Source organism: Heteronotia binoei, chromosome 21 (assembly GCF_032191835.1).
Source record: "Heteronotia binoei isolate CCM8104 ecotype False Entrance Well chromosome 21, APGP_CSIRO_Hbin_v1, whole genome shotgun sequence".
Lineage (NCBI taxonomy): Eukaryota > Metazoa > Chordata > Lepidosauria > Squamata > Gekkonidae > Heteronotia > Heteronotia binoei.
In genome coordinates this window covers 10,385,530-10,413,351 of record NC_083243.1, presented here as the reverse complement: position 1 = coordinate 10,413,351, position 27,822 = coordinate 10,385,530, and the positions used below count along the sequence as shown (strand labels likewise).

The following is a 27,822-nucleotide window of genomic DNA, read 5'->3' as shown; positions in this document are numbered from 1 at the left end:
CGCCCCCAAAGTCTCCCGGCTCCACCCCCGGAGATACTTCTTGAACCGGACTTGGGCATCCTAATTGTTGCTCGCGCGGGATTCCTCCCTGGGGAATGCCCACTTTTTGCACCACCCTTCCCGTGACTCCCCAAAATAAAAAAAACAGGACAAAACCAATCAAACGCCCTTGGAACCAGCAACGAGGCAGAAAGAAGACCGGCCGCGCCGCGCCTGCGCAGTACCGCCGCCGCTAGAGGGCGCTGCGGCGCAACTCCGCCCTGCCCTCTCCCCGCCCCCTCCCCTCCCCGCGCGCCTGCGCAGTGCTCGCCCGCCCGTCCCCACAGGCCCGGCCGCGCTGGATGATCCGGCCCGGGCCTCCAAATCCTCCTCTTCCGCCACCATGGCGTTCACGTTCGCCGCCTTCTGCTACATGCTGGCCCTCCTCCTCACCGCCGCCCTCATCTTCTTCGCCATCTGGCATGTGAGTGAGGGGGGAGGGGGCGGGAGGGGCACGTGACTGGCCCGAGGGGGAGGGGGAGGAGTCTTCATGGGGGGCAGGGGTGGAATGCTTGCAGGAGCTCCTTTGCATATTAGGCCACACCCCTCTGATGTAGCCATTTTTCCAAGAGCTTACAAAAAAGAGCCCTGTAAGCGCTTGGAGGATTGGCTACATCAGGGGTGTGTGGCCTAATATGCAAATCAGCTGCTGCTAGAATTTCACCCCTGGCTAGTAGGAACTCCTTTGCATATTAGGCCACACCCCTCTGATGTAGCCAGTCCTCCAAGCGCTTACAAGAAAGAGCCCTGTAAGTGCTTGGAGGATTGGCTACATCAGGGGTGTGTGGCCTAATAGGCAAAGGAGCTCCTGCTGGAATTCCACCCCTGGCTGGTAGGAACTCCTTTGCATATTAGGCCACACCCCTCTGATGTAGCCAGTCCTCCAAGAGCTTACAAAAAAGAGCTCTCGAAGGATTGGCTACATCAGGGGTGTGTGGCCTAATAGGCAGAGGAGCTCCTGCTAGAATTTCACCCCTGGCTAGTAGGAACTCCTTTGCATATTAGGCCACACCCCTCTGATGTAGCCAGTCTTCCAAGTGCTTACAAGAAAGAGCCCTGTAAGCGCTTGGAGGATTGGCTACATCAGGCCTAATAGGCAGAAGAGCTCCTGCTAGAATTCCACCCCTGGCTAGTAGGAACTCCTTTGCCTATTAGGCCACGCCCTCTTGATGTAGCCAGTCCTCCAAGAGCTTACAAAAAAGAGCTCTCGAAGGATTGGCTACATCAGGGGTGTGTGGCCTAATATGCAAAGAAGCTCCTAGAATTCCACCCTTGGTGTGCATAGTTCCAGAGCATGGTTATCTCATTACCAAAAATACCTTTTAGGTATTCCATTTTTATTTTATTTATACCCTGCCCCCCTCATTCAGATTCATCAATAGAAGGAAGGTCACATCCAGCCTGGATTGCGCATTCTGCCTTTTTTCAGGACTTTTGGAACTGCTTTGCATTTCCATGGCACTCACTTCCTGCATCCACTCCCCCGGGGCTTTTTTCTGTCGCAGGAACTCCTTTGCATATTAAGCAGGGTGGAATTCTAGCAGGGACTCCTCTGCATATTAGGCCACACACCCCTGATGTAGCCAATCTTCCAAGGCTCTTTTTTGTAAGCTCGTGGAGGATTGGCTACATCAGGGGTGTGTGGCCTAATATGCAAAGGAGCTCCTGTTAGAATTCCACCTTACAAGGCTCTTTTTTGTAAGCTCTTGGAGGATTGGCTACATCAGGGGTGTGTGGCCTAATATGCAAAAGAGCTCCTTCTAGAATCCCACCCCTGGGGTGGGGTCATCTCAGGGCTTATTGTGCTGGAGGGGGGATAAAAGAGGGATGAGATTTTCTCCCCCTCCCTTTCCTGAGGTGGGAGAAACCATTGGAGGAGATGGAGGTTGTGGGGAGGGAGGGGCGTGCTGTGACGTGGGTGAGTAGGTGGGGTCTGAGGTGGGGGTGAGGGCTGACAGCTAAGGGGGGGAGAAACACTTGGGTATCCTGCTTGAGACCTGGGTTCAAATCCCCCCCCTCCTCCAAGCAATCCACAACCCCTGAATAACTTTATTGGGTGGGTGACAAGGCTGCAGAGGGGCGCCCCCGCCTTTGGAGTGGGCCAGGAGTCTTTTCAGATGTAGGTGTTAAAGAGGAGCTGGGGGAGGGGCAGAAGAAGGAAAGAAAAATATATTCCAGGCTGTGAATCGTTGCATGACCTTGGGCCAATCGTTGCCTCTCTCTCAGTCTTGTCTGCCTCACAGGGTGGATGTGAGGATGAAAGGTAGGGAAGGAGAAATGGGGTGGCCTCAGGCCTAGCCTGCTTCACAGGGTTCTTGTGAGTAGGGACGGAGTAGTCGGTGCCCCTGGGCCATTCATTTTCTCTCTCTCTCTCTCTGAAGATGAAACAGTGGGAGGGAAATTGCATAAGATGCCCTTCAGATTCAGGCAGGCAGTATCCGAATCTCAGAGCTGGGAAGGCAACATCAGAGGAAGTCCTTGGCCTCTCTGCCATGCTGTTGGACCTCCGGAGCATTGGCCACTGTGTGAAACAGGATGCTGAACTAGATGGACTATTGGTCTGATCCAGCAGGGCTCTTCTGATGTTCTCTCTTTAAGACCTTGGCCTCTTTGCCCCATTATTGGCCATCCAGAAGATGGCACTGTGTAAACTGGATGGTGTACTTGATGGACCACTGATCTGGTCCAGCAGTCTTAAAACCTACCTCTGTGCCTTGTTCTTGGCTCTCTGGAGTAGCTGGTCCACTGTGTGATGCAGGATGCTGGATTAGATGGACCACTGCTTTGATCCAGCAGGGCTCTTCTGATGTTCTATTATTAAGACCATGGCTTCTTTGCCCTATTAGACCTCAGAGGAACTGGTTGGCCTCTGTGTGAGACAGGAGGCTGGACTCGATGGACCACTGGTCTGATCTAGCAGGGCTCTTCTGATGTTCTATGAAGGCCTCGGCCTCTATGCCCTGTTGTGGGCCCTCCAGAGGAACTGGCTGGCTACTTTGTGAGACAGGATGCTGGACTAGATGGACCACTGGTCTGATCCAGCAGGGCTCTTCTGATGTTCTTATGAGGCTTGGCCTCTATGCCCTGTTGTGGGCCTTCCAGAGAAACTGGTTGGCCACTGTGTGAGACAGGATGCTGGACTAGATGGACCCTCACTGGTCTGATCCAGCAGGGCTCTTCTGATGTTCTTATGAAGGCCTTGGCCTCTCTTCCCTGTTGTTGGCCCTCCAGAGGAACTGGTTGGCCACTGTGTGAGACAGGAGGCTGGAATCGATGGACCACTGGTCCGGTCCAGCAGATCTTAAGACTTTTTTAAAAAAAGTATTGGAGGCATGGAAGTTGTGGAGGGAACGGAAAAACCTCTGGGAAAGATAGTGTGACCATTAGGGCAGGGGTGGCCAGCGGTAGCTCTCCAGATGTTTTTTGCCTACAACTCCCATCAGCCCCAGCCATCAGCCATGCTGGCTGGGGCTGATGGGAGTTGTAGACAGAAGACATCTGGAGAACTACCGTTGGCCACCTTTGCATTGTTTTTTTTAATTTATTTCGCATTTATATCCCGCCCTCCCCACCAAAGCAGGCTCAGGGCGGCTAACAACATTGGATATCAACAGTAGGGGATTATGTTCGGGCATTTGGGGGGGGGGTCAGGTGAAGTTGTCATGGGGTAGCGTAGCAGGGTAGCAGAGATTTTTGAGGTGGTGGAAAGTCTGAGGACATGAGGAAAAGGGTGCCAATGGAGTCCGTGCACAGGAGACTATTGAGAAGCAATGGTTATTTTCACACCCAAGCCCTCTCCGTACAATGATATGGGAAAACGTGCGTGGTTTTTTTCCTGATATTGTGCTACATGTACTCCCATTTGTCTAGAATTGCTGACTGACTGGAGGAAAATGTCCTGCCCCTTTAAGAGAGGCTTAATGAGATTTTTTTTTTTAAAAGCTAAGTGATATTCTTTATCTTCAGGCCACAGCAAGCTGCCTCTTTCCACACATTATTTACCTTTGGCTTACAAGAGTCTTCTGCCTTTTGGCCCTTTAGGGCCACCATGACAGCTAATCAGATCTCTGATTAAAGAGATGTTTTTCTCCAGGCTTCTTGGGAAACCTACTTATGGCAGCTTCTGAAGGGAAGGGGTGGAGTGCAGCTTCCGCACTCAGAATCGGACCCCGTGGCCTAGAATTGTTTAGCTAACGCCGCGGCTGATTCAGGAACTAGTTGCTGCCTTCGGGGCTTGAATGTTTGCAGAAACAGGAGCACGGTTTCGAGCGTTGCATCGTTCGTGAAATGCTCCGGGAGCGTTTGGAACCTGCCCTCTCTCACTTGCTGTCAGCTGCGTGAAGGGCACACAACAGCGGCGCCTTCTCCCCAACAGATCCCTTTGGGTTATGATTGGTTTGCGCAGAAGTGGGACACGTTAGCTAAATTGGCATTTTGATGAAATGTGTCCACGGTACAAAAATGGGTTAAGACGTAGCTGTTTTGTCACTGATGGTCTGACTTTCCTGGAAAATAGATTACAGCAGGCCTTGAATTCAGCAGGCGCTCACAGGAGCACAGCTCCTGAACCTTTCTGACGCCCCCCTCCTCCCCACCTACCTACCTTATCCATTGAAGAGTAGGTGCAGCTGCATAACAATCCCTGGATTAGGAGAACGGGCAGCCAACCAGCCACCAGGAGCTTTGCCATGCCCCCAGCAGCCCTCATTAACCCCTGGAGAAGCCTGCACCACCCTTTCTTCACTTCTTATGTGATTCTGGGCAGTGTGTGGCTTGCTGGCCTTTTGACTAGCGGGGGGGTGACCCAGGAGAGCCCCAGGTTAGCGAGGCCTGCTTGGCCTGGCTGGATCTCTAGCCAGCCCAAGCAGATCTCACTTGCCTGGGGCTCTCCTTTCTTGCATCGGGTTGCTTTTGACTGGTAGGGGGGGTGACATATGCTAAAGAATTATGCTAATGAGCTCCACCACCTATTTTCCTACAAAATGACCCCTGGATTACAGTGGTCGTCTTTTGCTGAAGCAGGAAGTCGGCTAATAGACCGGTTGGCTTTCGACTCTTAAGAAATGCTCCTATGGTTTCCTCTTTCGTCTTCCAAAGCAGCAAATGCCCCCTCCCTCCAAAAAACTCTCTCTACTCAACCCTGGGGTGTGCAACTAGGATGACTGAACTAGGCGGGGGGGGGGTTCAGAGTTTCTGGGAGAAGATTTTGAAGAGTTCTTAACATATCAAGAGTGAACCTAGTTGGTTAAATCTGAGAGAGACAGACGAAATTTCTGGGAATCTTAAGGCCACGGAGAAAGCTATAGTATTTTAAATGTTATTATTTAGTTACCACGAGGTATAGGTGAGTTTAAAAAGCCAGTTCTGGTTCTTTAGCTTGTGTGAAAGCGCCAATAGCCGCTTGAAAGCAATTTCAGTGTTGGTAAATAAGATACTGTTGAAAGCAGTACTGTTTCTCCAATTGGAATCTAAAAGATTATTGTGTTGTGTATATAAGATATCCTTGAAAGCAGTGCTGTTTTTCTAGTTGGAATCTGAAAGATCAGAAGGTCCAGATGATTTCATTTTGGTCTCTGTTGACTTTAGAGAACCGAAGGCAAGGTTTGATATGTAAACGCCAAATCAGGAAACAAGCCGGCATATTAAAGACATAAGCGCCTCTTTCATACGCTGTCTTGTTTCCTGATTTGGTGTTTAGATTTCTAAATATAAGCCCATTTTTTTTTTTAAAAAAGCTGCCACAGACCCTAGAATGGGTTTTCACAACATGGTCCCCGCCAGTGCTTTCCTTCGTGCCTGCTAGCATGGCCTTGGGTCAGCCACAGCTCTGGCAGAGGCTGTCCTTGAAAGGGCAGCTTCTGTCAGAGCTCTCTCAGCCCCACCCACCTCATAGGGTGTCTGTTGTGGGGAAGGAAGGGAAAGGAGATTGGAGCTGCTCTGAGACTCTTCGGAGTGGAGGGCGGGATATAAATCCAATATCATCATCATCTTCTTCTTCTTCTTCTTCTGTGCTCAGTTCATGTCGTCATTGGTATCAGTGGTCTTATAATATTCACTGCAAATAGATATTTTCATTTAGTAATACAATACAATAATCATTGATCTCTCTTGAAGCTCCTACTAAGACAAGAATATAATTGTATACGGCAGAGGTGGCCAGTGGTAGCTCTCCAGATGTTTTTTGCCTACAACTCCCATCAGCCTCAGCCATTGGCCATGCTGGCTGGGGCTGATGGGAGTTGTAGGCAAAAAAAACATCTGGAGAGCTACCGTTGACCCACCCCTGGTATACGGCAAAAGTTATCATAAATTACCTTAATTGTCTTATTTTGGAAGTTTATATATCACAACATAACCAGCTCTATAGCGGTTCCCATATTTTCTTCGTTTCACAGAGATTAGCGTCTCTCCGTCTGTCTGACAGTGTATCTATTTCTGCAAATTCTAAAAGCTTAAGATATTAATTCCTCTTTTCTTGATATTTCTTGAAGTTGAAAGAAATGAAAGGGTTTTTCACTGTAGGATGTGTACGGCTGGTAAGCACTTGTGCTTTCATAGAATTGTAGAATTGGAAGGAACCTCCAGGGTCATCTAGTCCAACCTCTTGCACGACGCAGGAAAATTACAAGCCCCTCCCTCCCACACACACCCAGTTCCATGTCCAGAAGACGGCAGTCGACATTTCGTCGACATTCCAGTCGACGTTTAGGATTTCCGTCTTCTCAAAATGTGCGAGAACGTAGGTGTTCTGTCTGGCTCTGCCACTGTGGCTGCTGTGGGATGGCACTCCACACCCCCTTTCGACTTCCAGATGTGCCCCGAAGTTTGGGGATCCCTACCCTTGGAATCTGAGTTGTGTATGCCTACAGTGTGTAGGAACTGTGATGGCTTAGTCCTGCAGATCGCACAACATAGTTATTACACAGCACTTCGTGAAAAAGAAAAATTAATTCCCCCCCCCCCCCCCAGCTTTTCTTACGACTTCCCATTATTTCCACAGGGGGAAAAAAAATGGGGAAAGCCGTTGCAGAAGGTGGAGTGGGAGAGAACTGGAGATACCCCTCCCCCACCTTATTCTTTCCATATTTTTTTTCCCCTTTTCCATTTCTTGGCTTTTACATCTTAATGGTTATCTTTTAAGACAGGGGTCCTCCGCCTTTTTGAGCCTGCAGGCGCCTTTGGAATGCTGACATAGGGTGGCGGGCACAGCCACAAAATGGCTGTCTTAGGAGGTGGAGCTAGCCACAAAAATGGCTGCCCCAGGAGGTGGAGTCAGTTACAAAATCTCAACAGAGAACAAAGCTTGAGTCCAGTGGCACCTTTAAGACCAAAAAAGTCTAATTCTGGGCATAAGCTTTTGTGGACATGCACATGTCTTCAGATACATTGAAACAGAGTCACCGTATAGGTGTGTGCAGGGATTATTAATTTAATTTAATTTTTCTGGAGCAGGAACGCACAGGAACGCCGTTCTGGCTGGCTTGAGGGTGTGGCTTAGTGTGCAAATAGTTCCTGCTGCGCTTTTTCTACAACCCCCCCCCTTGCGTGAAACAATGGTGATGTCAGGGGGTGTGGCCTAATATGCAAATGAGTTCCTGCTGGGCTTTTTCTGCAAAAAAGAGAAGCCCTGAGTGTGTGTGTGTGTGGAGAGGGGGGTTAGTTGCCCGAAAGGGCAGGTTAGAGTCAAGATGCGTAAGTGACTGAGAAATAAGTATAGCTAATATTGGATTAAAGCAGTTGGTAAAACCTATGGATAGCAGCAGATAAGCATACAAATACAAGAGGCAAAAACAGTTGTGAGAGCTAAGTTTTTTAGTCCAGTGGCAACTTTAAGACCAACAAAGTTTAATTCTGGGCATAAGTAAGAACGGAGTGACTTCTGCGCTTGCTAAATCGCTCAGGTCTCACTTATACCCAGAATTAAACTTCGTTGGTCTTAAAGGTGCCATTGGACTCAAACTTTGATAGGGGGAAGTGTTTGTGAGTTCCCTGCATTGTGCAGCGGGTTGGACTAGATGACCCTAGAGGTCCCTTCCAACTCTATGATTCTGTTGCTTCAGAAAAACACAACTACCTGCCTGAATCTCAGAGGGTGAGGTCATGCATAACTCTAAATATAGGGAGCTCTTCAGAAGCACTGCTTTGAGATGCCTTTGAAAAGGAACATCTTTTCTTGCATTCAAGCAGCAGTTGTGAAGATTCTTTAAAAAAAATCTTTAAAAGATTCTTTAAAAAAATCTGTAGAAGAAGATGATATTGGATTTATATCCCACTCTCCACTCCGAATCAGAGTCTCAGCGGCTCACAATCTCCTTTATCTTCCTCCTCCACAACAGACACCCTGTGAGGTGGGTGGGGCTGAGAGAGTTCTCCCAGAAGCTGCCGTTTCAAGGACAACTTCTATGAGAGCTATGGCTGACCCAAGGCCATTCCAGCAGCTGCAAGTGGAGGAGTGGGGAATCAAACCCGGTTCTCCCAGATAAGAGTCCATACACTTAACTAAACTGTACAGCTAATCGAATCTCCAGGGGCCGATCAGAAGTCCCGCTGGTCAAAAGCCCCACTTGTCTTTTGCTACTGTCTAAAACCGCTTCCTGTTGGATGCTAGAAAAGATGTTGGGTGCCCTGTTGCCCAATGTTCCCTCTAAGCTGCAGAGCCCTGTGAGCAAAACTTCTACTTTGTGAGCTCCTGGCATTAAAGTTGTGAGCGACTGCATCCATTAGTGTGCTCTGGGGCCATCTTTCCCGAGCTAAGACAAAAATGTGTGAGCTGGAGGTGAAAAATCTGTGAACTAGCTCACGCTAACTCAACTTGGAGGGAACACTGCTGGGTGGTTGGATGGGGTTCAGCCTGAGGGAGGGGTGTCCTTGGACTCAGAGTTGTTAACGGCTTTTGGGCAGGGCTGCCCATCCCGACTGAGCTGCCTTTGCTCTCTCCCTAACTGTTATAATTTTGTTCTAGATTATAGCTTTTGATGAACTGAAGACTGACTACAAGAATCCCATAGACCAGTGTAATACGCTCAACCCTGTAAGTGAACACGAGAGAGATCTCTTTGCATCAATTTCTAGTCAGGTTTTCTCTCTCCTTTGGCAGCTAATTTCAATTTAATATGCATTAGGACCATATTGTTGGCTGTGATCTAATAGAGCTATGGTACCCTGGCAAAATGCTTCCTTTCTTCCCCCTTCCCCCCCCCTCCCCCCTTTTTTTCGAGCTTGAAATTCTGACTTATTTATCTACCGGTGATCTTGTCCACTAACATTCTTTCAATCTGCTTTTTACATTTTCGGTACAAAGACAGTTGAAAAGGTTAAAAAGATTAAAAGAGTCAAAATTGCATTAAAGGTGTGTACTGCTTTTTAGTTTAATGTCTTAACGCCACTCTCTTTTTTTTCGCTTTCCATTTCGTTAGGAACATCTGTATGACTTGAGTTGACTTTCACTGTGCTTGTTCATCCACCTATCTACTGTCTGTTCAGGGGTTGTTGTAACTTCATGAGCTCTGTGCCTTGTAAATATGCTTGCTCAATAAGAGACGGGGAAAACTGTTACATGCTTAAATTCTGTACGCACTTCAGTTAAATTTATCGAACATATGAAGCTGCCTTATACTGAATCAGGCTCTCGGTCCGTCAAAATCAGTATTGACAGTCATTGCTGTCAGTAGATGCAAGAGATTTATATAGAACCATAGAATCATAGAGTTGGAAGGGACCTCCAGGGTCATCTAGTCCAACCCCCTGCACAATCTCCTTTATCTCCCTCCCCCACAACAGACACCCTGTGAGGTGGGTGGGGCTGAGAGGGCTCTCACAGCAGCTGCCCTTCCAAGGACAGAGTCTCAGAGCGGCCTACAATCTCCTTTCCCTTCCTCCACCTCAACAGTCACCCTGTGAGGTGGGTGGGGCTGGAGAGAGTTCTCCAAGCAGCTGCCCTTCCAAGGACAGAGTCTCAGAGCAGCCTACAATCTCCTTTCCCTTCCTCCCCCACAACAGACACTCTGTGAGGTGGATGGGGCTGAGAGGGCTCTCCCAGCATCTGCCTTTTCAAGGACAGAGTCTCAGAGCGGCCTACAATCTCCTTTCCCTTCCTCCCCCACAACAGACACCCTCTGAGGTGGGTGGGGCTGGAGAGGGCTCTCCCAGCAGCTGCCCTTTCAAGGACAGAGAGCGGCCTGCAATCTCCTTTCCCTTCCTCCCCCACAACAGACACCCTGTGAGGTGGGTGGGGCAGAGAGAGCTCTCCCAGCAGCTGCCCTTCCAAGGACAGAGAGCAGCCTGCAATCTCCTTTCCCTTCCTCCCCCACAACAGACACCCTGTGAGGTGGGTGGGGCTGGAGAGAGTTCTCCCAGCAGCTGCCCTTCCAAGGACAGAGTCTCAGAGCGGCCTACAATCTCCTTTCCCTTCCTCCCCCACAACAGACACCCTGTGAGGTGGGTGGGGCAGAGAGAGCTCTCCCAGCAGCTGCCCTTTCAAGGACAGAGAGCGGCCTGCAATCTCCTTTCCCTTCCTCCCCCACAACAGACACCCTGTGAGGTGGGTGGGGCAGAGAGAGCTCTTCCAGCAGCTGCCCTTTCAAGGACAACCTCTGCCAGAGCTATGGCTGACCCAAGGCCATTCCAGCAGGCGCAAGTGGAGGAGTGGGGAATCAAACCCGGTTCTCCCAGATAAGAGTCCGCACACTTAACCACAACACCAAACTGGCCCTCAAGTGAAGAGCTTCCAGCCCTCCTCTAAGTAACAGCCCATCAAAGTCTTAAAGAGAGCCATAATTGCCCCCATCCACATAAATTGTTATTTACATATGGCACCTCTGATTTATAAGTACTTGGCCGGGAGACTGGAAGTTCAAAACTAGTGTGGTTGGTCCCAACATTTATTTCTTGAGGCAATTTCTGTTCCTCCCTTTCCCCAAACGGGCTCAGGGCGGATCGCAACGTTCTTAAAAACAATAGGAAACAACAGTTAAAACCCAAATGAGTGTCACAAGATAATTTGATAGATCGCGTGTGTTACAAATAGCAGCTCAGTTGGGCTCATGTTATATAAACTGAGAGTCTAAAACAGTACATGGAGTAAAATTCATATTACAGCAGAGCTGGTACCACAGGATAGAGCCAGCTGATGGGGTAGGATGCCAACCGCCCCAAACAAAGACCTTGCAGAATAGCTCTGTCTTGCAGGCCCTACGATCCAGTGAGGGCCAGGATCTCTGAAGGGAGCTGATTCCACCAGGCTGGGGCCAAGGACGGTCGGCAGATGTTGCATACCGGATCGTAGTGATCTCCGGGGCACATATGGGGAGAGGCGGTCCTGTAGATACATCGATCCCAGGCCGTCTAAGGCTTTTAAAAGTCAGAACTTAAAACCTTGAAACGAATCCGGTACTAAATTGGTAGCCGATGCAGTTGGCGCGGCGTTGGCCGGGTGTGTGCCCGGCTAGGCACTGTTATCAATATGTCATGTTCTGCATCCCTTGCTGCTGGATCTGAGAAACACCGGTAAAATCTGTCATTCCCTTCTGTGTTGCTTCTTGACCTGGAGTCGCTAGAATGGGCCTCAAGCCATTGCTGATGGCGAGGAAGGCACAGCACGAGTGCGTTGAGGAGTTTTAGCTCATAGAAATGCATTCAGCGGTGGCATTTTAGAAATAGAGCCAACTTTGAGTCCAGGGGCGCCTTAAGACCAACGAAGTTTAATTCTGGATATAAACTTCAATGCGCGCACACACTTCTTCATATACGTCTCACATGGAAGTTTATAGCCAGAATTAAACTTCGCTGGACTCCAACTTTGCTTCAGACCAGCACAGCTATTCCCCTGAATTTATCTTCATGAAGTTTTAGAAAGTAAAAAAAAAGGTACAGGTAGTCCCCTGTGCAAGCATCAGTCGTTTCCAACTCTAGGGTGACGCTGCTTTCACAACGTTTTCACGGCAGACTTTTTACGGCGTGGTTTGCCATTGCCTTCCCCAGCCCTCTACGCTTCCCCCCCCCCCCCGCAAGCTGGGAACTCATTTGGCCGACTTCGGAAGGATAGCTATGAGCAAAAAGGGTACCAAAAGGAACTGAGTGTAATTGGAGACTTAGAAGAAGATACACCCCCCTGCCTCGCCAGACTTCCTAGGTGGGTCCTCTCGAAAACATTTCTACAAAGCTGGTAGTCGGAAGACAAGAGAATATTGTGAGCCAGGCTAGCGGTTGCACATGGAACAGTTTACCCTACTCAGTCACCTCTCATTCGATGTGGGAAGGGGAGGGGATTTTCACTGCATTCCCTTTATCGCAGATTGTTAAAGCTGAAAACAGAAATTGTTACATGCATGTTAGAAACGAGCTTTCTATTTGTCAGTTATACTAAGATACGTGGCAGAAGCCTCCTCGGGTAACCTTTGTGTCGTGAAATCGCGTGCCTTTAAATGCAGCCAGAAATTGAGATCGTTGTGTCAGAAGAACGTGCAGGACAGAAATAATTAGCAAGTTTATTGACAATAAACTTGAACCTCGAACTTCGTCTTTTATGTTTAGCGGCCGGGTGCCCTTGCTTGTTTAAGGGATCTAACGCGTTTGATCTATCTTTGGCTTTGTATTGCTCAGCCCAAGTATTATTGGCATCGGCACATATTTTATGGCCTTTATTATGTTTTATTTCTTTATTTATTTTGGTAGATTTATATTCCGCCCTTTCCCATAACGGGCTCAGGGCGGATTACGGACATAATAAAAACAGTTAGAATCCAACAATAAAACAACATGCCATCAAACGGCACAGCTCAGTGAAATATAACATAGGCGAATCTTGAGTTTTTTGTGCTAACTGCACGGCCATCTTTTGCACTGGATGCATTTAGAGCTGGTCACATTGAGGGGCATCAGGTAAACAATCTCCAGAATTGTCTGTGACAAGAGTTTGCCTTTTGGGGGGGGGGCGGGGCACCCATAACAGCTTTAACAGGCACCCCTAGAAATGGAGGGCATATACCTGCAAGTTTTCACCTTAAGAAGTGATACAAAGAAGCAGAAATGGAAATGGCCAAGTGTATTTTATCCCGGGGCACAAAACACCTGCCCTCCTAAAACCTCTATTTTAGTATTTAAGAATGTGATGTGATTTTAAAATGTTGGTTTTATGTAGCTTAAAGTAATCTATTTTATGCATTTTACACGCCTATTTACCCGAACCCTTTTTATTTGGAGATGCCGGGGATTGAACCTGGGACCTTCTGCTTACCAAGCAGATGCTCTACCACTGAGCCACCTTGAGCTCTCTTAAGGAAGAAAGATGGTTAATAAATATTTGATGCATTTTAATAATATTGTGAGCCACCTTGAACTCTCTTAAGGAAGAAAGGTGGTTGATAAATATTTAAATAGATGAAATAAATTGTTTCCCGCTCACCTAGTTATCTTCAGGGTGGTGCTGAAAAATTCTGATCTCTGTGAATCTGAAATATTTCTGGCATTGCTTATGTTTGCTTATATCGGTTTGCACGTGTGCTAATCCCCCTCTTTTCTTTCTGAAGAGCAGATGTCTTAATATTTTACAACCTTCAGGCTTTCTTTGTAGCAGGAACTCCTTTGCATAGGAGGCCACGCCCCCCTGATGTAGCCAGTCCTCCTAGAGCTTCCAGTAGGCCCTGTGCTAAGAGCCCTGTAAGAAATTCTAGCAGGACCTCCTTTGCATATTAGGCCACACCCCCTGATGCAGCCAATCCTCCTGGAGCTTCCAGTAGGCCCTGTACTGAGAGCCCTGTAAGGAATTCTAGCAGGACCTCCTTTGCATATTAGGCCACACCCCACTGATGCAGCCAATCCTCCTGGAGCTTCCAGTAGGCCCCGTGAGAAGAGCCCTGTAAGGAATTCTAGCAGGACCTCCTTTGCATATTAGGCCACACCTCCCTGATGCAGCCAATCCTCCTGGAGCTTCCAGTAGGCCCTGTACTGAGAGCCCTGTAAGGAATTCTAGCAGGACCTCCTTTGAATATTAGGCCACACACCCCTGATGCAGCCAATCCTCCTGGAGCTTCCAGCCCTGTGAGAAGAGCCCTGTAAGGAATTCTAGCAGGACCTCCTTTGCATATTAGGCCACACCTCCCTGATGCAGCCAATCCTCCTGGAGCTTCCAGTAGGCCCTGTACTGAGAGCCCTATAAGGAATTCTAGCAGGACCTCCTTTGAATATTAGGCCACACACCCCTGATGCAGCCAATCCTCCTGGAGCTTCCAGTAGGCCCCGTGAGAAGAGCCCTGTAAGGAATTCTAGCAGGACCTCCTTTGCATATTAGACCACACCCCCCTGATGTAGCCAATCTTCCTGGAGCTTCCAGTAGGCCCTGTACTGAGAGCCCTGTAAAGAATTCTAGCAGGACCTCCTTTGCATATTAGGCCACACCCCCCTGATGTAGCCAATCCTACTGGAGCTTCCAGTAGGCCCTGTTCGAAGAGCCCTGTAATCTCTTGGAGGATTGGCTGCATCAGGGGGGCGTGGCCTCATATTGCAAAGGAGTCCCTGATACAGAAAGAGCCCCAACTACCTTAATGCACATAGCATTTTCAATGTGAAAGGCCAGGCTTTAGACAGACAGTAAGGACACAACTTTATTTCATCTAGTTTGTGGCTTTCAAAGTACATAAGCTGTGGGAGTAAAGTAATATAGAACTGGGCGCTTCCTCTGTCGGTTTGAAAATAGGAATTTTCAGATTCTGTACAAGTTTCTAGTCCTCAGAAAAGTCTTAGGATGAGGGAGAACAGCTGTTATTTGCATCCTTTTGGAGCTGCACACGCATTGGATGTTGCGCTTGTAGCTCCAGAATGGAAGACATTGCGCTTGTAAGCCCTGAAATGGAGGAGGAGGAAGAAGAAGATGAAGAAGATATTGGATTTATATCCCGCCCTCCACTCAGAGTCTCAGACCAGCTCACAATCTCCTTTCTTCCTCCCCCACAACAGACACCCTGTGAGGTGGGTGGGGCTGGAGAGGGCTCTCACAGCAGCTGCCCTTTCAAGGACAGAGTCTCAGAGCGGCCTATAATCTCCTTTCCCTTCCTCCCCCACAACAGAACCCTGTGAGGTGGGTGGGGCTGAGAGGGCTCTCACAGCAGCTGCCCTTCCAAGGACAGACTCTCAGAGTGGCCTACAATCTCCTTTCCCTTCCTCCCCCACAACAGACACCCTGTGAGGTGGGTGGGGCTGGAGAGGGCTCACAGCAGCTGCCCTTTCAAGGACAGAGTCTCAGAGTGGCCTAAAATCTCCTTTCCCTTCCTCCCCCACAACAGACACCCTGTGAGGTGGATGGGGCTGAGAGGGCTCTCACAGCAGCTGCCCTTTCAAGGACAACCTCTGCCAGAGCTATGGCTAACCCAAGCCCATTCTAGCAGGTGCAAGTGGAGGAGTGGGGAATCAAACCCGGTTTTCCCAGATAAGAGTCCGCGCACTTAACCACTACACCAAACTAGCTCTTTTGTACATGCAGTTCAGTGCCCTGAGGCCATTGTGGATCAGGACCGCGGCCGATTCCCCCTGCCTCCACCCCCCCACCCCCCCGCAGTCCCTGTGACACTTTAAAATATTAGTTTCCCTGCAGCTGGGCCCTCACTCTGCTTGAGAGAACCTGGTGACATTCTCCTAAAGCTTTAGACTCCGGAAAGAAAAATACTCAGAAACCTGTAGTAAATTGTGCTTTGGATTGCTTAAAAACAAAATTTGAGAATATGTCTGATTTCTGTAGAGAATTAGCCCTGCTAGAATTGGTCTCTCTGCCACAGGGGTGGGGAACCTTTTTTTTTCTGCCAAGGACTATTTGGATATTTATAACATCATTCGCGGGCCGCACAAAATTATCCACTTAAAAAACAGTGCTCCGCTGAGGGAAAACAATGCAGGCCAGCAATCCCCAAGGGCCAGGCCAAATGATCACAGCCCTCGGGCCGGATGTTCCCCACCCCCACACCTGATTGGGAAATACAGTGGACAAGACATCTCTGGAATAATTTTCTGGACACGCAATGACTTGCATTCTACCTTCTTTGGTAGCACATTTGTCCGTCTGTGCGCGTTTGGACACTCTTAAAAGTGTTTGCTTTGAACTTCCGTGTGGTTTGCACATGTCTCCGCCTCTGCTGGGTCCCTCAAGCATTGGCTGAGCAGACTCGCAGTAGCTCTGTCTCAGAATTCTCTCACCTCACCTGTCGCCTGAGCCTTTTTGACTGGAGATGCTGAGGACTGAATCCCTCACCTTCTGCACGCCAAGCGGATCTCCCGCCACCGAGCCGCCGCCCCTCCAAAGTTAAAGTGGTGTTTTACTTAAGTGCTGTAATGGCTGCTTTTGCTTCTAGGCAGCTGGAACCATCCCTGCAAACTGTGGTTTGCTCAATAGAAGCAAGCAGGAGAATTCTGGAGAATAGTAGGTTACCTACAAACATAAATAAGTGGGTGGAAATGGCTCTAGAGTAAAGCTAATTTATCCCTCGGATGAAAACCTGAAAAAAAATGCAAAGTATAAAGCTCTTTAAGTAACTGACGACCGTCCGAAATCTGCAGAAATTTCATTTTTAAAAAATTCCTGTACTGTAAGCTGTTTAAAACTGTATCTTTGTCTACCCCTGTGCAGTTTTATGCACATTCTGTCAGGTATGTGTGAAGCGTACCGGGAGTTACAGCTTTGTCTAATGCTTGCGTTGTTTATCCCTCCCCCAATAACTCTGTGCGTTCTTCTCACCCCAGATTCATAACCGTAATTGGAACGTGCTCAGTGTCGTAACCGAGTTGGCCTGACCTGTGTTTTTTTCTTCGCAGCTTGTACTTCCGGAGTATCTGATCCACGCGTTCTTCTGTGTCATGTTTCTCTGTGCAACGGAGTGGCTCACACTGGGTCTCAATATGCCGTTGCTTGCTTATCACATTTGGAGGTAATGCTGGCCGTGGATTGATATCGCCTTAGACGCAGAAAACACCCTAAGAGGTGATCTGATCACCATCTTCAAGTACTTGAACGGTTGTCATATAAAGGATGGTGTGGAATTGTTTTCTGTGGCCCCGGTAGGTAGGACCAGAACCAATGGGTTGAAATTAAATCAAAAGAGTTTCCGGCTCAACATTAGTAAGAACTTCTTGACCGTTAGAGCGGTTCCTCAATGGAACAGGCTTCCTCGGGAGGTGGTGGGCTCTCCTTCCTTGGAGGAGACTGGAGACCAAGTCCTATGAGGAAAGGTTGAAGGAGCTGGAGAGGAGGCGACTGAGAGGTGATCGGATCACCATCTTCAAGTCCTTGAAGGGCTGTCATACAGAGGATGGTGTGGAATTGTTTTCTGTGGCCCCGGAAGGTAGGACCAGAACCAATGGGTTGAAATTAAATCAGAAGAGTTTCCGGCTCAACATGAGGAAGAACTTTCTGACCTTTAGAGCGGTTCCTCAGTGGAACAGGGTTCCTCCTCGGGAGGTGGTGGGCTCTCCTTCCTTGGAGGTTTTTAAACAGAGGCTAGAGGGCCATCTGACAGCAATGAAGATCCTGTAAATTTAGGGGGAGGAGTTTGTGAGTTTAGAGCGGTTCCTCAGTGGAACAGGCTTCCTCGGGAGGTGGAGGGCTCTCCTTCTTTGGAGGTTTTTAAACATAGGCTAGATGGCCATCTGACAGCAAGGAAGATCCTGTGAATTTAGGGGGAGGTGTTTGTGAGTTTAGAGCAGTTCCTCAGTGGAACAGGCTTCCTCGGGAGGTGGAGGGCTCTCCTTCTTTGGAGGTTTTTAAACAGAGGCTAGATGGCCATCTGACAGCAAGGAAGATCCTGTGAATTTAGGGGGAGGTGTTTGTGAGTTTAGAGCAGTTCCTCAGTGGAACAGGCTTCCTCGGGAGGTGGTGGGCTCTCCTTCTTTGGAGGTTTTAAAACTGAGGCTAGATGGCCATCTGACAGCAAGGAAGATCCTGTGAATTTAGGGGGAGGTGTTTGTGAGTTTAGAGCAGTTCCTCAGTGGAACAGGCTTCCTCGGGAGGTGGTGGGCTCTCCTTCCTTGGAGGTTTTGAAACGGAGGCTAGATGGCCATCTGACAGTGATGAGGATCCTGTGAATTTAGGGGGAGTGTTTGTGAGTTTAGAGCAGTTCCTCAGTGGAACAGGCTTCCTCGGGAGGTGGAGGGCTCTCCTTCTTTGGAGGTTTTTAAACATAGGCTAGATGGCCATCTGACAGCAATGGGGATCCTGTGAATTTAGGGGGAGGTGTTTGTGAGATTCCTGCATTGTGCAGGGGGTTGGGCTAGATGACTCCTGGAGATTCCTTCCAACTCTGTGATTCTACCCTTTTCTTTGCCATCCCATCAGCTTGCCATAAGAAAGGAAACCTGTGACGAAGCTGGATCAGCGATGCTCTTGAGGCTTTTTCATTAAATGGACACCTTCCTGAGAGCGAAGGGTACTTGTAATCTGGGCTGTCTATGTATGACGTGTGATTCTAGGCAGTTCTGGCTCTGTTGTCGAAATTCAGTTCTGGGAATTTCGATCAAATGGAAGATGTCTGACCTTGTCGCAGAGAGGCAGGAAGGGATGAAGGTTTGGAACCGGGTGAGGGGTTTTGGTGTCATCTATGGCTCTTTGTTTCTTTACCAAAGTATTCATAGAAGGGAGTTGGAAGGGTCATCTAGTCCAACCCCCTGCACAATGCAGGAAACTTACAAATTTGTTGTTCAGTCGCACAGTCGAGTCTGACTCTTTGTGACCCCATGAACCAAGTCACGCCAGGCCCTCCAACCATCCTCCGAAGTCTGCTCAAATTCATGTTAGTTACATCAGTAACGCTGTCCAGCCATCTCCTCTTTTGCCGTCCCCTTCTTCTTTTGCCTTCTATCAGGAGAGCTGGTTTGGTGTAGTGGTTAAGTGTGGGGACTCTTATCTGGGAGAACCGGATTTGATTCCCCACTCCTCCGCTTGCACTTGCTAGCATGGCCTTGGGTCAGCCATAGCTCTGACAGAGGTTGTCCTTGAAAGGGCAGCTGCTGTGAGAGCCCTCTCAGCCCCACCCACCTCACAGGGTGTCTGTTGTGTGGGAGGAAGGGAAAGGAGATTGTAGGCCACTCTGAGCCTCTGTCCTTGGAAGGGCAGCTGCTGTGAGAGCCCTCTCAGCCCCACCCACCTCACAGGGTGTCTGTTGTGGGGGAGGAAGGGAAAGGAGATTGTAGGCCACTCTGAGACTCTGTCCTTGAAAAGGCAGCTGCTGTGAGAGCCTTCTCAGCCCCACCCACCTCACAGGGTGTCTGTTGTGGGGGAGGAAGGTAAAGGAGATTGTTAGCCGCTCTGAGACTCTTCGGAGTCGAGGGCGGAATATAAATCCAATATCATCTTCTTCTTTCCCCACATCAGGGTCTTCTCCAGCGAGTGCTCCCTTCTCATTTGGTGGCCAAAGTATTTGAGCTTCAGCTTCAGCATCTGACCTTCCAGGGAACAGCCAGGGTTGGTTTCCCTTAAGGCTGACTGAGTTGATCTTCTTGCAGTCCGAGGGACTCTCAAGATACCTCCTCCTAAATTCATGGGATCCTCATTGAAGGGGGAGATCTTATTTCGGCAGCATCTGGCCAAGGGTCTTTCTGCACCACAAAGGAGGGAAAAAAAGGAGAGGGGGAGGATTCCAAACGAGGAGAAAGGGATAAACCAAAGTGTCACACAGCAGGGGACCAGGGGGGGCCTGCCGCTGGCTGCCACCACTCTGGTATGCGCCTGTCTGGGAGGGCCCTCAGCACCCCCCCAAACCCTTGTCTTCCTTCTTAACAAAGCCTTTTCTTTCTGTGACCGAAGAGGCATGCAGACCCAGGCAGTTCAGCAGCAAGGAGTTTATGAAAAGTGTTCTAGAGCAGGGGTGGTTAACGGTAGCTCTCCGGATGTTTTTTTTTTTTTGCCTAAAACTCCCATCAGCCCCAGTCAGCATGGCCAATGGCTGGGGCTGATGGGAGTTGTAGGCAAAAAAAAAAACCCATCCGGAGAGCTCCCGTTGGCCACCCCTTCTCTAGAACAGGGGTCCCAACCCCCAGGCCGTGGACCGGTCCCGGTCCGTGGCCTGTTAGCAACCGGGCCATGAAGTTGTGTAATTATTTTATTATATATTACAATGTAAGAATAATCATAATAAAAAGAAGGCATTGGATTTATATACTGCCCTCCGCTCTGAATCTGAGCAGCTCACAATCTCCTTTCCCTTCCTCCCCCCGTAACAGACACCCTGGGAGATGGGTGGGGCTGAGAGGGCTCTCTCAGAAGCTGCCCTTTCAAGGACAACTCCTACTAGAGCTATGGCTGACCCAAGGCCATCCCAGCAAGCTGCAAGTGGAGGAGTGGAGAATCAAACCCAGTTCTCCCAGATAAGAGAGCTATGGTTAACCCAAGGCCATTCCAGCAGCTGCAAGTGGAGGAGTGGGGAATCAAACCCAGTTCTCCCAGATAAGAGCCTATACACTTAACCACTGCGCCAAAATAAAGTGCATAACTGTATCATCCTGAAACCATCCCCCGCCCTGCCCCGTGGAAAAATTGTCTTCCACAAAACCAGTCCCTGGTGCCTAAAAAGTTGGGGACCACCGCTCTAGAACAAGTGGCAGTAAAACGTTTAGTGCACAGCGAATATAGCAAATAGGAAAGGTTGGTATAAAGCAGGGGTGGCCAAACTTGCTTAATGTAAGAGCCACACGGAATGAACATCAGATGTTTGAGAGCCGCAAGGCTATGAACGTCAGATGTTTGAGAGCCGCGGAAGGAAGGAAGGAAGGAAGGAAGGAAGGAAGGAAGGAAGGAAGGAAGGAAGGAAGGAAGGAAATAAGGAAATAAATGGAAAGGGAAGAGGGAGAAAGGTGAAAAGAAAGCAGCTTTTAGCGAAAGCAAATGCGTTCTTCAAACTGCCAGCTGGCTCGGCTTGGAGAAGGGATTTAAGGAGGGAGATGCCTTCTCCAAGCTGGCCAATGGGGTAGTGGGGGCTTTGAGAGCCACACAATATGTGTGAAAGAGCCACATGTGGCTCCCGACCCACAGTTTGGCCACCCCTGGTATAAAGAAACAGAAGCCCTGATGTGTCTAACTAAAATCCAAAGGGACTCACCCCTCTTTGGTGAGGGAACCTTCTGGTTGCAACCAGCTCAGCCTTTTCAGAAAGAACACCCTCCCTCTCTAGCAAGGCCTGTTTATTCTTTCCTTCCAGATCCCAGCCTTCTGGGCCAGTTTTGGAGCACAGGTCCATCAGTGGCTCTTAGCCACAGCATATTGTTGGAACTCTCTATCTGGGGCAGTGATGCTCTGTGTTCTTGGTGCTTTTGGGGGCAACAGTGGGAGGGCTTCTAGCCCCACTGGTGGACCTCCTGATGGCACTTGGTTTTTTTTGGCCACTGTGTGACACAGTGTTGGACTGGATGGGCCACTGGCCTGATCCAACGTGGCTTCTTATGTTCTTATGTCTGGGGCAGAGATGCTCTGTATTCTTGGTGCTTGGGGGGTGCACAGTGGGAGGGTTTCTAGTGTCCTGGCCCCACCGGTGGACCTCTTATTGGCACCTGGGGTTTTTGGCCACTGTGTGACACAGAGTATTGGAATGGATGGGCCGTTGGCCTGATCCAACATGGCTTCTCTTATGTTCTTCTGTGACACAGAGTGTTGGAATGGAGGGGCCATTGGCCTGATCCCACATGGCTTCTCTTATGTTCTTATGTGACACAGAGTATTGGAATGGATGGGCCATTGGCCTGATCCAACATGGCTTCTCTTATGTGACACAGAGTATTGGAATGGATGGGCCATTGGCCTGATCCAACATGGCTTCTCTTATGTGACACAGAGTGTTGGATTGGAGGGGCCATTGGCCTGATCCAACATGGCTTCTCTTATGTTCTTATGTGACACAGAGTATTGGAATGGATGGGCCATTGGCCTGATCCAACATGGCTTCTCCTATGTGACACAGAGTGTTGGAATGGATGGGCCATTGGCCTGATCCAACATGGCTTCTCTTATGTTCTTATGTGACACAGAGTATTGGAATGGATGGGCCATTGGCCTGATCCAACATGGCTTCTCTTATGTTCTTCTATGACACAGAGTGTTGGAATGGAGGGGCCATTGGCCTGATCCCACATGGCTTCTCTTATGTTCTTATGTGACACAGAGTATTGGAATGGATGGGCCATTGGCCTGATCCAACATGGCTTCTCTTATGTTCTTATGTGACACAGAGTATTGGAATGGATGGGCCATTGGCCTGATCCAACATGGCTTCTCTTATGTTCTTCTGTGACACAGAGTGTTGGATTGGAGGGGCCATTGGCCTGATCCCACATGGCATCTCTTATGTTCTTATGTCTGGGGCAAGGATGCTCTGTGTTCTTGGTGTTTAAGAGGGACAACGTTGGGAGGGCTTCTAGTGTCCTGGCCCCACTGGTGGACCTCCTAGTGACACCTGGGTTTTTTGGCCACTGTGTGACACAGAGTGTTGGACTGGAGGAGCCACTGGCCTGTTCCAACATGGCTTCTCTTAAGTTCTTAACTCACACTACCCCTCAACACCAGTCTTTCCTCTCCCATCTGATATGGTTGTGTCCCTGTTTGCCAGCTGCAGGAAGTGGTGGCAGCTATAAGCATAGACAGCTTCAAGAGGGGACTGGAGCAGAGGACTACCAGGGACTATTAGCTGCAAGGGATAGTTGGAACTCTCTGTCTGGGGCAGTGATGCTCTGTGTTCTTGGTGTTTGGGAGAGAAAACAGTGGGAGGGCTTCTAGTGTCCTGGCCCCATTGGTAGACCTCCTGATGGCACCTGGGTTATTTGGCCACTCTGTGTACAGAGTGTTGAATTGGATGGGCCTTTGGCCTGATCCAACATGGCTTCTCTTATGTCTGTGGCAGTGATGGTCTGTATTCTTGGTGCTTGGGGGGGCACAGTGGGAGGGCTTCTAGTGTCCTGGCCCCCCTGGTGAACATCCTGATGGTGCCTGGTTTTTTGGCCAACGTGTGACACAGAGTGTTGGACTGGAGGGGCCATTGGCCTGATCCAACATGACTTCTCTTATGTTCTTATGTCTGGGGCAAATGATGCTCTGTGTTCTTGGTGTTTGGGAGGGACAACAGTGGGAGTGCTTCTAGTGTCCTGGCCCCCCTGGTGGACCTCCTAGTGGCACCAGGGTTTTTTGGCCACTGTGTGTACAGAGTGTTGGACTGGATGGGCCATTGGCCTGATCCAACATGGCTTCTCCTTATGTTCTTATGTCTGTGGCAGTGATGGTCTGTATTCTTGGTGCTTGGGGGGGGGGCACAGTGGGAGGGCTTCTAGTGTCCTGGCCCCCCTGGTGGACATCCTGATGGTGCCTGGTTTTTTGGCCAACATGTGACAGAGTGTTGGACTGGAGGGGCCATTGGCCTGATACAACATGGCTTCTCTTATGTTCTTAGTTTTCCCTCCAAAACACCTTTCACCCAGTCAGAGGAAAAGAAGGAAATCATTTGATAGAACAAGTCACTGAAATACCATTTATAGAAATCGTTAGAGAATATTACAAAATCAGTTTTGAAATTGTTCAAAGTTTATTGATGGTTATACAGCTTTATGTCCACGCAGACGCTGGCAACCCTAACAGGTTTTGTGCAGCGGCTGGACAGAGATTTGCAGGTTTTCAGGAAGGCCATTGCATTTTTTTTTCAACCGTTAATAAATTGGAATGGAACATGGGTGGCTCCCACCGTAGAGGTTTAGGCACAGTTCCTTGTATTGGAATGGAAATTCTTGTTCTGTAGCTTCTGTAGAAATTCTTGTTCTGTAGACAGCCAGTTTGGTGTGTGGTGAAGTGTGTGGACTCTTATTTGGGAGAACCGGGTTTGATTCCCCACTCCTCCACTTGCACCTGCTGGCATGGCCTTGGGTCAGCCATAGCTCTCGCAGGAGTGGTCCAAGGGCAGCTTCTGTCAGAGTTCTCTCAGCCCTACCTGCCTCCCAGGGTGTCTGTTGGAGAGGGGGGAAGGTAAAGGAGATTGTGAGCCGCTCTGAGACTCTGAGTTTCAGAGTGAAGGGTGGAATATAAATCCAATATCATCATCATCTTCTTCTTTTTGAAATGTGAATTCTCTTTTCCAGGTACATGAGTCGGCCTGTGATGAGCGGACCCGGGCTCTATGACCCTACCACCATCATGAACGCAGATGTTCTAGCATATTGCCAGAAGGAAGGATGGTGCAAACTAGCATTTTACCTTCTATCCTTTTTTTACTACCTATATGGGTAAGTCACAATTTTTAATCCTTATTTACTGTGGCACTTAGAATCCTAGAGTTGGAAGGGACCTCTAGGGTCATCTAGTCCAATCCCCTGCACAATGCGGGAAACTCACAAACACTTCCCCCTAAAATCACAGTATCTTCATTGCTGTCAGATGGCCATCTAGCCTCTGTTGAAAAACCTCCAAGGAAGGAGAGCTCACCACCTCCCGAGGAAGCCTGTTCCACTAAGGAACCGCTCTAAACTCACAGATACCTCCCCCTAAATTCACAGGATCCTCATTGCTGTCAGATGGCCATCCAGCCTCTGTTTAAAAACCTCCAAGGAAGGAGAGCCCACCATCTCCCAAGGAAGCCTGTTCCACTGAGGAACCGCTCTAACGGTCAGGAAGTTCTTCCTAATGTTGAGCCGAAAACCCTTCTGATTTAATTTCAACCCATTGGTTCTGGTCCTACCTTCTGTGGCCACAGAAAACAATTCCACACCATCCTCTCTATGACAGCCCTTCACGTCCTTGAAGATGGTGATCATATCAGCTCTCAGCCGCCTCCTCTCCAGGCTAAACATTCCCAGCTCCTTCAGCCTTTCCTCATAGGACTTGGTCTCCAGACCCCTCACCATCTTCGTCGCCCTCCTCTGGACCCGTTCCAGCTTGTCTCTATCCTTCTTAAAATGCGGTGCCCAAAACTGAACACAAGACTCCAGGTGAGGTCTTACCAGAGCAGAGTCAAGCGATACCATCACATCTCGTGATCTGGACACTATACTTCTGTTGATACAGTCCAAAATTGCATTTGCCTTTTTAGGCGCCGCATAGCCTAAAATGTTCAGCGTATGGTCCACTAAGACCCCTAACGAGATGTGATGGTATCGCTTGACTCTGCTCTGGTAAGACCTCACCTGGAGTCTTGTGTTCAGTTTTGGGCACCGCATTTTAAGAAGGATATAGGCAAGCTGGAACGGGTCCAGAGGAAGGCGATGAAGACGGTGAGGGGTCTGGAGACCAAGTCCTTTGAGGAAAGGTTGAAGGAGCTGGGAATGTCTAGCCTGGAGAGGAGGTGGCAGAGAGGTGATAGGATCACCATCTTCAAGTCCTTGAAGGGCTGTCCTATAGAGGATGGAATTCTTTTCTGTGGCCCCGGAAGGTAGGACCAGAACCAATGGGTTGAAATTAAATCAGAAGAGTTTCTGGCTCAACATTAGGAAGAACTTCCTGACCGTTAGAGCAGTTCCACAGTTGAACAGGCTTCCTCAGGAGGTGGTGGGCTCTCCTTCCTTGGGGGTTTTTAAACAGAGGCTAGATGGCCATCTGACAGCAAGGAAGATCCTGTGAATTTAGGGGGAGGGGGTTTCCTGCATTGTGCAGGTGGTTGGACTAGATGACCCTAGAGGTCCCTCCCAACTCTATGATTCTATGAAAAACTTACAATGCTTTCACCGTCCTCTTCCTTCGCCAACAGCATGATCTACGTTTTGGTGAGTTCTTAAATGAAGGCGCCCTGCGGACTTGGTTCCAGCGAAGTGCATGCCGAAAAGCCGCAAGACACGGGATCGTTGTCCAAGAAGAATCTCTGATCAAGATTTTAGCCATGGAATCTGAAGATCACAGTCGCGATGGGGGGGGGGGTGGTGGTGATGGAAAAACAAGATGACTCCCTTTCTCGCCCTCCCCTCCTTCCTCAAAAACGTGTCCACATTTTTAATACTCACGGAAAGACTGTTTTAGTTTTTGGTTTTGTTTTGTTTGTTTTTTTTAAAAAAAAATATGCTGGGATGTTATAAATTACAAAAATTACATAAATTAATGTCGAGCAGCTGCCTCTGGCATTGAGTAAGTTTTGACCCTGCAGTTCCCAAGGTGCGGCCGTACCCTTGTATCGCTGACCTTGCCTCTTTTTTTGTTTACCGGACTTTGTAGCGGTCGTTTTCGTTCTCGATTTCCATCTAGCTGTAGGCACTCGAGAGCATTTGATGGACTTGACGCTTTTCTGTACGTTCCCCTCTTTTAGGTAACTCCCGCGTGTCTTATAGATGAATACATGAGTAGAACTACAGGGAAAGAAAATGTAGCTCAAGGCTTTTGCTTTTGGGTTGTTGTTTTTTTTTCCTTTGTTCAGATAATCTCTCCCTCTCACGTGCATGGCTCAGACTTTTCCATATTTACTGCAAGCGTACCTCCGGCTTTAAGGTTCCGGGCGAAGCGGATGTGCTAGGGGGGAAATCTGTAAAAGTAGCACACCGCGAGAGCCCCCATTTTGAAGTTTTTCGTTGGCTTAAGGGGAAGATGTTCTCCGGTCTCCAAATGACCCCCCGACATGGCTCAAGGGGTAATAAAAATAGTTTTGCGAGTCTGCTCGGTGGGACTTGCAGATGTGCTGAAGCACTCCTGCCACGAAGCTGGGTCAACGCCCTCCGCTGTTCCTTAGTGCAATGCAATAAAAGCCTCAGAGAAGTTTACCATCTTCCATTGCTCAGCCTCTTCAGAATATTACAGAACTGCTGGTCTTTAGCCTGTAGCTGCTAGAAGAAGACGACTGCAGATTTATACCCCGCCCTTCGCTCTGAATCAGAGACTCAGAGTGGCTTACAATCTCCTCTATCTTCTCCCCCCACAACAGACACCCTGTGAGGTGGGTGGGGCTGAGAGGGCTTTCACAGCAGCTGCCCTTTGAAGGACAGAGTCTCAGAGCAGCCTACAATCTCCTTTCCCTTCCTCCCCCACAACAGACACCCTGTGAGATGGGTGGGGCTGGAGAGGGCTCTCACAGCAGCTGCCCTTCCGAGGGACAGAGTCTCAGAGCAGCCTACAATCTCCTTTCCCTTCCTCCCCCACAACAGGCACCCTGTGAGGTGGGTGGGGCTGAGAGGGCTTTCACAGCAGCTGCCCTTTGAAGGACAGAGTCTCAGAGCAGCCTACAATCTCCTTTCCCTTCCTCCCCCACAACAGACACCCTGTGAGGTGGGTGGGGCTGAGAGGGCTTTCACAGCAGCTGCCCTTTGAAGGACAGAGTTTCAGAGCAGCCTACAATCTCCTTTCCCTTCCTCCCCCACAACAGACACCCTGTGAGATGGGTGGGGCTGGAGAGGGCTCTCACAGCAGCTGCCCTTCCAAGGACAGAGTCTCAGAGCAGCCTACAATCTCCTTTCCCTTCCTCCCCCACAACAGGCACCCTGTGAGGTGGGTGGGGCTGAGAGGGCTTTCACAGCAGCTGCCCTTTGGAGTCTCAGAGCAGCCTACAATCTCCTTTCCCTTCCTCCCCCACAATAGACACCCTGTGAGGTGGGTGGGGCTGAGAGGGCTTTCACAGCAGCTGCCCTTTGAAGGACAGAGTCCTCAGAGCAGCCTACAATCTCCTTTCCCTTCCTCCCCAACAACAGACACCCTGTGAGATGGGTGGGGCTGGAGAGGGCTCTCACAGCAGCTGCCCTTCCAAGGACAGAGTCTCAGAGCAGCCTACAATCTCCTTTCCCTTCCTCCCCCACAACAGGCACCCTGTAAGGTGGGTGGGGCTGAGAGGGCTTTCACAGCAGCTGCCCTTTGAAGGACAGAGTCTCAGA

At 49.3% G+C, this 27,822-nt stretch overlaps 1 protein-coding gene across 2 annotated transcripts; it reads left to right on the top strand.

The window, feature by feature from the left end:
- Nucleotides 1-286: 286 nt before the first annotated feature.
- Nucleotides 287-26,078, top strand: CNIH1 (cornichon family AMPA receptor auxiliary protein 1). Of its 2 annotated transcripts, XM_060261484.1 has the most exons (6): nucleotides 297-463; nucleotides 9,002-9,070; nucleotides 9,341-9,388; nucleotides 16,837-16,949; nucleotides 24,124-24,267; nucleotides 25,725-26,078. In XM_060261484.1, the coding sequence occupies exons 1-6, from the start codon at nucleotides 383-385 to the stop codon at nucleotides 25,750-25,752; spliced, it is 483 nt and encodes a 160-aa protein (XP_060117467.1). In that variant the 5' UTR covers nucleotides 297-382; the 3' UTR covers nucleotides 25,753-26,078. The 2 variants fall into 2 exon arrangements, with proteins under 2 accessions (XP_060117468.1, XP_060117467.1); XM_060261485.1 differs by lacking the exon at nucleotides 9,341-9,388 and having other exon boundaries at nucleotides 287-463.
- The last annotated feature ends 1,744 nt before the right edge of the window (nucleotides 26,079-27,822 follow it).

Bases quoted from the DNA above. Each gene is read 5' to 3' on its own strand.
- CNIH1 (XM_060261484.1), top strand. From the start codon at position 383: ATGGCGTTCACGTTCGCCGCCTTCTGCTACATGCTGGCCCTCCTCCTC. The intron at 9,071-9,340 runs GTAAGTGAACAC...TTCGGTACAAAG, and splicing joins AGTGTAATACGCTCAACCCT to ACAGTTGAAAAGGTTAAAAA. The intron at 9,389-16,836 runs GTGTGTACTGCT...TTTTCTTCGCAG, and splicing joins GAGTCAAAATTGCATTAAAG to CTTGTACTTCCGGAGTATCT.